This window comes from Siphateles boraxobius, unplaced genomic scaffold (genome assembly GCF_051911475.1).
Source record: "Siphateles boraxobius isolate OS27281-9 unplaced genomic scaffold, OSU_SipBor_1 35, whole genome shotgun sequence".
NCBI classification, from domain to species: Eukaryota; Metazoa; Chordata; class Actinopteri; order Cypriniformes; family Leuciscidae; genus Siphateles; species Siphateles boraxobius.
In genome coordinates this window covers 2367359-2377473 of record NW_027508975.1, presented here as the reverse complement: position 1 = coordinate 2377473, position 10115 = coordinate 2367359, and the positions used below count along the sequence as shown (strand labels likewise).

At 34.8% G+C, this 10115-nt stretch overlaps 2 protein-coding genes across 2 annotated transcripts in view; one reads left to right on the top strand and one right to left on the bottom strand.

Moving 5' to 3' along the window:
• Positions 1 to 10115, bottom strand: part of ppt1 (palmitoyl-protein thioesterase 1 (ceroid-lipofuscinosis, neuronal 1, infantile)) — a 356601-nt gene that overhangs the window by 146486 nt on the left and 200000 nt on the right. The gene's annotated exons all lie outside the window — the stretch shown is intronic.
• Positions 210 to 6296, top strand: laptm5 (lysosomal protein transmembrane 5). Its single transcript, XM_077195850.1, has 7 exons — positions 210 to 382; positions 1632 to 1740; positions 2839 to 2915; positions 4200 to 4328; positions 4442 to 4537; positions 5736 to 5828; positions 6034 to 6296. Exons 1-7 carry the CDS (start codon positions 314 to 316, stop codon positions 6106 to 6108), a joined length of 648 nt encoding a protein of 215 aa, XP_077051965.1. The 5' UTR covers positions 210 to 313; the 3' UTR covers positions 6109 to 6296.

Below are 10115 nucleotides of genomic sequence, written 5' to 3'. Positions count from 1 at the left end.
AAAAATATGTTAGCCATTTCCCATGATCAATGTCTAAACTCATCTTTATATGGGGTTGTGCACCACAAAAGTGATGCATCCTTCTACAGAATTTAGATTGTAGATTCTCCTTGTAGAACTCGTTATAAAAATCACTAAAATAAGCCTAAACCGATAACACAAATAATTGACAAAGTTCTCGGAAAGTGCACAGGAAGCCCTGACCACCACACAGGAACTTGCATAAGCATCAGTAACAGCAGGGTGGATTTATGTGACTGTTTCTCAGTGTTTCAGCTCGCTTGTTCTCAGAGAGAAAGAGACGGAGAGAAAGATGTCTGGAACACGCACTCTCTGCTGCCATGTCAACACGGCGACCCTCTCGTTCGCCATCATTTATCTGGTAAAACTGCTTCATACACACACCTAACGATGATGCGTACAATATGTGGTTATATAGGTACAATTAAAGAGTGTGTTAATTGCTTTAACTCACTTGCAGTATTAGTTCAAGGGACTTTTAAAGTCACTAAAGTATATAAGGATTTGTACTCCGGTAAGAGCATGGCCTTTTGGTTGCTGTTATTTGTCATTTGTTCAGTGCGCACCTGTTGGTGAAGATGGAGGAAGCTGGCTCCATTTTGAAGTCGCAGTCAGTTACTGAACCACAGATTCAATATCGACTTCTTTTGGTGAAACATTATATTGATAGTCCATTTCAGATATTCTACTAACTATAAGTAACTTTGCAACTACATGTCCACTAGCTCTTATTAGAGTATTAGTAGACTGTGCTTAATATCTGCTGATACTTTATTTTGATGCTCCCCAACAGACATTATACTGACTAGAAGAAACTGTAACACTTTACAATAAGGTTCATTACTTAACATTCTTCAGCATTTATTAATCTGTTCATTTCAACATTTACTAAGTTATTAAAATCAAAGGATGTATTTGTTAACATTAGTTAATGCACTGTAAACTAACATGAACAGCTGTATTTTTATTAACTAACATTAACAAAGATAACACATGGTTTGCTCATTGTTAATGCATTAACTAATGTTAGCTAATGAACCTTATTGTTACTGAAGTTACTTTGCAACTACATGTCAATTTACTCTACTTACTCTAATCTAACAGTCTACTAATACTCGAATGACTGCTAGTCCACATGTAGTTGTAATGTTACTTCTAGTTAGTAGAATGTCTAAAGTAGACCCTCGAAATAAAGTATTGCCTTTCTTTAACAACACAATGTTTGTCCATCTCTTTATTGGAAGCTGATATTTTTTTAGCTTATTAATCATGATAATCGATTTAGGAACAAATACAGTTTACAGGAAACCCTGTGTCCATAGCATATCTGAGGGAGGAGGTTGTGTCTGTTATGTAATTTACACTTTTACAGGTTTTTCTGAATGAACCGCTGTTCTTGTGTAACTTGTTCTGTTGGTGTTGGCTCGGAGGAGAGAGACCAAACACACCGGCTGCCAGAATACACACACACTGAGACACACGTTTACCTTTATGAATTCATTCTGTCACATTCATCTCATCTGTACCCCCTCTGTGTGTGTGTGTGTGTGTGTGTGTGTGTGTGTGTGTGTGTGTGTGTGTGTGTGTGTGTGTGTGTGTCGTCTCTATAGATTGGTAATTTGCTGAAACTGGTGGGCATCTTTCTTACGGTTTCATGGGGGAAAGCGGAATATTCTGTCTCCCATTATGAATCAAAGGCTCTCAAGGGCCATCGTGTCTGTGAGTTCACTTCATTCAGTCACACTTTCATTTTTCAGTCACACTTTATTTTAAGGTATCCTTGTTTGTGTAATTATACATTTCCTTGTTTGTGTAAGTATACATTTAAGTACTGAGCAACAATAATTAACTACATGTACTTACTATAGGGTTAGTTGCATGTAATTATGCATAATTTATAGTAACTACATGTAATGTGTAACAAGGACACTGTAAAATACACATGATCATCACCAAAAATGTACTATTAGATTTGTGACCTAGAAGTAAAACAGAATCTTCAGAAATATTTCTAAAGTCTACACTAGTTACATTTTTATTGTTTTTGAAAAAAAAAAAAAAAGTTTCTTATGCCCACCAGGGCTGCAATTATTTGATCAAAAATACAGTTGTACAAAAATATTGTGAAATATTATTACAATTTAAAATAACTGTTTTCTATTGTAATCGATTGTAAACTGTATTTTATTCCTGTGATCAAAGCTGAATTTTCAGCATCATTACTCGAGTCTTCAGTGTCACATGATCCTTCAGAAATCATTCTGATATGATGATTTGATGCTCAAGAAACATTTCTGATTATTATCAGTGGTTTTTTGAGGAAACATGATACATTTTTTTTTTCAAGATTTTTTGATAAATAGAAAGTTAATAAGAAAAGCGTTTGAAATAGAAATATTTAGTAACATTATAAATGTATTTACTGTCATTTTTGTTAAATTTGATTCTTCTTTGCTGAATAAAAGTATTAATAAAATAAAAGTTCTTACTGAACCCAAGCTATTGAACAGTAGTGTGATCTTTTTGTTTATTTCAAGATGTTAATGAGATTCTGAGTCAGATTGTCAGGGGCCTCAGATATTATGTTATGTTATATTATATTAAATTATGTATTTTGCTTAGTCTTATCAATAAAAACAGCATTAGTTAAAGCTTTAAAGTCAACATAAAAAGCCCTAAATGCTGCATCTTGACCGGTATAAGACTTTGCATATATTAATGAATCCTTTAGCATAACAAAAAACAATCATAGGTAATATAGAAATAATAGAGATTACAAATTGAAAGCCTTTAAAATTCTCTCTCTCTGTTTTCCAGTTGACATCAGCACTAACATTCTGATGCTGGTCCTGATGTCCATCTCTGCTGTGCTGGTTCTTTTCTCTCAACGCAAGGTGTGTGTGCTGGACACTCTCCATCTGTACTCTGAACATCAATATGTGGAAATGTGGTTTATGAGGGGAAAAAACAGTGATGCGTTATGAAATACATTACAACACATTAATGCATGCCATGAATAAATGCATAGATAGGAGTTAAGTTAATATTTCATTTTTTTATTTTTAGTTATTGAAAAAATACATTGAATATTACATAAGTTGCATTGCAAGTGGTTGTTACGTATGATGCAATTAAATAAGCAAAATGCATATACCATTTTAGTTCAAGATTAAAAATGTACATCTCGAATAATTGCTTTCTGACTGCCCAATCATACTTGTAATAAAATACAATGCTAAATCACGTTTCAACAAGAACAAAATGTATGCATATCGTTTAAAGGTTTGGGGTCTGTATGATTTTTTTATGTTTTTGAAAGAAGACTTTCATGCTCACCAAGGCTGCAATTATGTGATCAAAAATACAGCAAAAACTATATTGTTGTGATATATTATTACAGTTTAAAATAACTGTTTACTATTTTAATAGATTTTAAAATGTAATATTTCTGTGATTAAAACTTCATCATTTTCCAGTCACTTTTGCTCAATTTAATGCTTCCTTGCTAAATAAAAGTATTAATTTCTTTCAAAAACGTACTAATCTTCTAGTACCCTTTTGTAAACCCCTTTTTTATTAATAATAGGATAATAGTTTTAAAGGTGATCATCTTATGACACTAAAGGTTATTATTGCTCTTAGTTTATTTTTCTTATCGCATTCACTTTCCAGAATATTTCCTTGAACAGAAATATTCATGCCATTATTACTGTGCTGTTTTAATGCACACCATATTGATTCCAGAAAATAACTCACTCTCCTTGGGTAGTTTACAAGAACATTAATAAATCTGTGCTACCAAAGTCAAATATACATACTAAATTGGAAAAGAAACGATCTGTGTGTTGATACATTTTTGAATAAGTCTAGTCAGTTTTTGTTTTATTGAATGTGTATGCATGTGAGTTTGCATAAGCAAAATGGTTCCGTGCGTGTGTGTGTGTGTGTGTGTGTGTGTGTGTGTGTGTGCGAGTGTGTGCACCTTATTTATCCAGCTTCCAGAAAGAGAGCTTGTCTCAATATTTATGAAGGCGGTGAAACACGGAATCCTTGCGTTCGCTCCAAACTACACATTTCAGACCCGATCAGTCAATAACAGGGAAACAGCCTTTTTTTCTCAGTTTTTGGAATGTGCATGACTGAATGTGTGGTTCACCATTTCTCTTTGTGTGTATAAGGGCCCGATGTTTGTTCTTCCGTTTTCGCTGATGATGATGGTGGAGTTGAGTCTGAGTTTTCTCTCGCTGTTTAACGGAGCCTGGGGTCTTCCCGGGACCCCCACCTACAGAGACATGCTGCAAGCTGTCGTGAGAACCAGACCTGCACACATAATGACACCAAACTGAAGACTGACTTGGGTATTTCAACATCATTTCACACAATTAATGTGTACTTGTGTGTGTGTGTGTGTGTCTGACAGAAGGATCAGAGGAAAGTCCCTGCGTTGAATGAGGAGGACATTGGCCAGTTCACCATGTGTTACAGTGTGCTCTTTATGGTGGACGTACTGCTGAAGGTATAAGTCCTGTGTGTGTGTTTGCCCGTGTGTGTGTATCCTGGTAAACCCTATGTTAAGAACACAAAATGTCCTCTTATTTTTTGGTCCCCATGAGGAAAACTGCTTATAATGATAATTATGTTTTTTTGAAAATGTAAAAATGCAGAGTGCACAGTTTTCTGTGATGGTTAGGATATATATGTGTACAGTATGAAAATCATTGTCATTATGTCTCACACTCATTCACATGCACTCACTCACTCACTCACTCACTCACTTATTCACACACACGCGCACACACATACACTCACTCACTCACTCACTTATTCACACACACGCGCACACACATACACTCACTTATTCACACACACGCGCACACACATACACTCACTCACTCACTCACTTATTCACACACACGCGCACACACATACACTCACTCACTCACTCACTCACTCACTTATTCACACACACATACACTCACTCACTCACACACACACACACACACACACACACACACACACACACACACACACACTCACTCTCACACACACACAAGCACTCACTCATTCACACACTCACTCACACACACACTCATTCACATAGACACTCACACAGCTGTGTTTTTGTGATTTGTGAGGACATTCCATAGGCGTAATGGTTTTTATACTGGACAAACTGTATATTCTATCACCTTACACTGCCCCTATCCCTATCCCCCTTTTACATTTTTAATAAACACTGCTTAGTATGTTTTTAAAGCCATTTGAAATATGAGGACTCATGAAATGTCCTCATTTTTCCGAATGTCCTCATATTGAAGGTGTGTTATCATAAAAATGTCCTCAGTTGTCATGAAAACAAGAGCACACACACACACGTACACACACACACACACACACACACAGAAACAGTGTTGTTTTGTCTGCTGCTCTGAGTTGTCCAGTGTAAACCAGCGCTTGTTTTGCTGTAAGGGGGTTTGAGGAATGAAAGCGATGTATAGATCCAGTCATAACGTGTGTTCTGTGGCTCTTGCTGATTGAGGATTTAGGAGAAGGTAGAGGGAAATTAAACTGGTTTCTGCATAGCTGTGTGTTCATTTATACGTTTAGATTCATTCTGTGCGTTTGGCATTTATTAGTATCCCTGTGTGTGTGTGTGTGTGTGTGTGTGTGTGTGTGTGTGTGTGTGTGTGTGTGTGTGTGTGTGTTCTGTGTAGCTGTACGTCCTTCAGGTTTCAATGAAGTGTTTCTACGCCCTGAAGGAAAGAAGGGTCGGTGCCATCCATGTAGACACTGGAAATACTGTGACAGTAAGTGCTTTTATAATACAGATTTAGTTTTTGGTGTCAGAAGATACAGCAGCTGTAATGTTGTTGTATAATTATATATAATTTTTTATAATTATAAATATACAATTCCAAGCCAAAACCCAATCCATTCTGATCTTCTTTTAATAGTTTAGACTGTTATGATCAAATAAAACAAATCAGCATTTATTGTGTTTTTGACTAACAGGTGAAACTTCCTTCTTATGATGAGGCTCTCAAAATGAAAACAGAAGACACACCCCCGTCCTATCAAGAGCCCTGAAATGATATGCATACGTATTTCCTGCATGGCTTTATGACGCAAATCGAAAACAAAAAAGCCTTTTGAGTGAAACCACAATAAGCACAAATATTCACACGCGTGCTAACAACCAGAAGCAGAACATAAACAGACATGTCTACGCTTGCATCCTCGCTTTCACACAATAAAGGTAATTAATTAATAATTAATGTGTTTCTGATTATTGTGTCCTCGCTGGTTAGGGAAGTACGGTGAAGGAAGACCGTTTAAACAGAACCTGTTGTGGTTTAAATGCACTGCAAAAAAAGTGGTACTAAATGCTTGGTATTTTTGTCTTGTATTCCGGTAAAAATACCAAAAAATTATTACATCAAAATACATTTAGTTAACCCTTTGACTGTCACCCCCCCCCCCCTTTTTAAAAAAAAAAAAAATCACTATCCAAACTTAAATGGCTGTAATTCAAGAATGCTTTGGAATATAGACCTATGGTTGGTCTTGTTTTGAAGAAGAAAAAGTTTCATAAGTTTGAGTTTATGAACATGTGCAATGTAAAAATATAATTATTAATATTTTATATAAAATATATATATTACAAAATATATTTTACTCTAAAACTGCAAGAAAATGAAAGCCAAAAATCTGAACAAGTTGTGTTCCGAATTTTAGGTTGATATCTCAAAAAATGAGCTTTCAGTGAGATTTTATTCGGGCGCAGTACCAAACTCTTCCACTAGGTGAACAGCAGACTCCATTACTGCCCATATAAGGGCGCCTCCATTTTCAGATATATATGTTTTGAGTGATCTGAACCATGTATTTCTATAATTTTCTTACAATTTATGAAGTAGACATCCTATGCAGAAGTAGTTGGGTGGTTTGGCAGTATTTTATTTGAATTCAACCTCTAATAAATGCATAAAAAGAGTACATATGTGCGTTAGCCGCGTCACAAATCGAGAATCCATAATATTTTTCTTTATATTTAAAACATTTTCAGATCTTTTTTCTCATAAAATGGAATTGGTGTTATCTTTTGAACTCTTGGCATGAAAACAAACTGAGGTTTCTACCAATCTTTCATGTTTATTGCTATTTCAAAATAAAGGCCTAAATACTCCTAATGAATATGAAATATTCTTGTGGCAAATTGATAAATTACTGCTCCTCTGTAACTCATTTTAGAAAACAGCCACCCAATATGAAAACTACAGAGTTTAAGCTTTCAAATAAGATATAGTTTTGTCAATATTACTTCAGGTTTTTACTAAGATATTATTGTTTTAAATACATAATGGCAAATGTCCCTGTGGGACGGTGACACTCAAGGGGGAGGCAAAATGACACGATATTAAGTGTTGTTTCCTAAATTTTTTTTTTTTTAAATTAAGCGAGTTTGTGCTCTAGTCTAGACAAGATAAAATATCTGCCAGCGGGGTCAGAAAAATAATCTTGTTTTCCCTTTGAATTAAGTTTATTATTCTGACCTCACTGACAATTGTCTAAAGCATAATCTCGCTTAATTTTGATTAATTTTTCCATAAACAAGGCTTAAAAGGATAGTTCACCCAAAAATGAAAATTCTGTCAGTAATTACTCTCCCTCATGTTGTTCCAACCCCGTAAGACCTTCGTTCATCTTCGGAACACATTAAGATATTTGTGATTAAATCTGAGAGCTGGATCACTCCTCCATAGGCTTCTTAAGGGATTGAACTTGCAGGCCCCGAAAAGTTATTACAGACATCGTTAAAATAGTCCAAGTGACTACAGTGGCTCAATCTTAAGTTTATCAAGCGACGAAAATACTTTTTTTAAGCAAAAAAAAACAAAAATAACGACTTTATTTCAACTATTCATTTCCTTCTCTGTGGGCCTCGAGTCAGTTCACTAGTTTAACAGCGTAAGTTTCTGTTGTTGTACGTCACACGCATCACACACATGACCAGCGTCGGCCAATAGTGAGCCTACGTGTGACGTAGCACTACGCAATCACACCACGCTAACTGACTCGAGGCCCACAGAGAAGGAAATGAATAGTTGAAATAAAGTCGTTACTGTTTTTCGTTTTTGCGCACAAAAAGTATTCTCGTCGCTTGATAAACTTAAGATTGAGCCACTGTAGTCACTTGGACTATTTTAACGATGTCTTTAATGACTTTTCGGGGCCGGCAAGTTTCAATCCCTGAAGAAGCCTATGGACTAGTATGGAGGAGTGATCCAGCTCTCAGATTTAATCACAAATATCTTAATTCGTGTTCCGAAGATGAACGAAGGTCTTACGCGGTTGGAACAACATGAGGGAGAGTAATTACTGACAGAATTTTCATGTTTGGGTGAACTATCGCTTTAAGTCATTTTGCTTCTCTAGTAATCTTGATTTAAGAATGTTTTGATATTTTTACTGGAAACCAAGACAAAAATACTGAGTAAGAAAATCATTTTTGCAGTTTATTTTCTGAGATGCACCTCTGTCATTATTGTTTGGTCATGAGTCAGAAACTCGTGACATCTGGGGGATTTTATGATTATGAAATAGTAACTAATATGTAGCTTTTTTTTTACCGCAGTATGTGTAGAGGGAATATTTAATATTTTTGATATAATGTTATAAAATGCAAACAAGAAAAATATCACATAGTGCTTAATGATACATGACAAATTATACACTGTTTAAAAAAAATCTTTTGGAAAGAATAACAAAATATCACGTGACACTGAAGACTGGAGTAATGATGCTGAAAATTCAGCTTTGATCACAGGAATAAATTACATTTTAGAATATATTCAGATAAAAAAAGTTATTTTAAATTGTCATAATAGTTAACAATAACACTACTGTTTTTACTGCATTTTTCATCCAATAAATGCAGCCTTGGTGAACAGAAGAGGCTTTTTTTCAAAAACATAAAAAATCGTACAGACTCATGACTTTTGAACAGTAGTGTATATAAAATATTCAAGATATTTATTAATATTAAAAATATTTTACTGTTATATACAGGTGAAACTTGAAAAATTTGAATATCTTGCAAAAGTTATAATTTTGATGATTATGGCTTACAGCTTATGAAAACCCCAAAATCAAAATCTCAGAAAAATTAGAATATTACATGAAATCAATAAAAAAAAGGATTTTAAATACAGAAATGTCGGCCCTCTGAAAAGTATAATCATGCATATGTATATAGTTATATATATAATAAATATATTAGTTCAACCTTTTAATTTGAATTACTGAAATACATGAACTGTTGCATGATATTCAAATTTTTCGAGTTTCACCTGTATACTTTAGTTTCCACTTAATTTGGTCAATAGCTAATCATTTTTTAAAAATAATTATAAAGTGACTATTTAAAAAAACCAGCACAAGCTGTACTGTGGCACAGATGGTGCAGGAAATAAGGAAACTTTAATGTTCTTGTCAAAGTCATTGCACACTTCAGGTACGGAGGACTTTTTCCAGCATGTTGGCGATGGATGGATGGCAGCAGGAGGCCGAGAGAAACAGTGTGTGTTCACAAACCTTAATTGCTGTGTTATGCAATATACAAACAAACACACACTTCATTTACATAGACAAACAGGACTACCGTGAAATTATTTCCTGAGTACTTCACAGGCAGCTTTAAAGGGTTTTTCACCCTGATGTCCTCAAAACTCATTTATTCTCTGGAACAAAAAAAACAACTAAAAACGATACGTTTAGCAGAGCTGCTTTCATGTAAAACGGTTAGTTGGATGGTGGCAGTGCAAAAAAACATATAAGCTGTCAACAATTTGTGCTTTGAATTTCAAGCCTCCTCAAACCATCCAATATCTGATTGAAATTTAAGTCATTGATCACCATAAATCTAGCTTGATTGTTGTTCTCACTATTCATCTTCATTTCCTTTCATGCTTAGAGGTTCAGAAAGACACGACAGTTACTGTAAATAAAAATAAATCATTTAAAGTCGAAACAGAAATTGCGATAGTCTTTTACTGTAATGTATATCGAGTGAAACGGCTTCTCAAACAAGAACA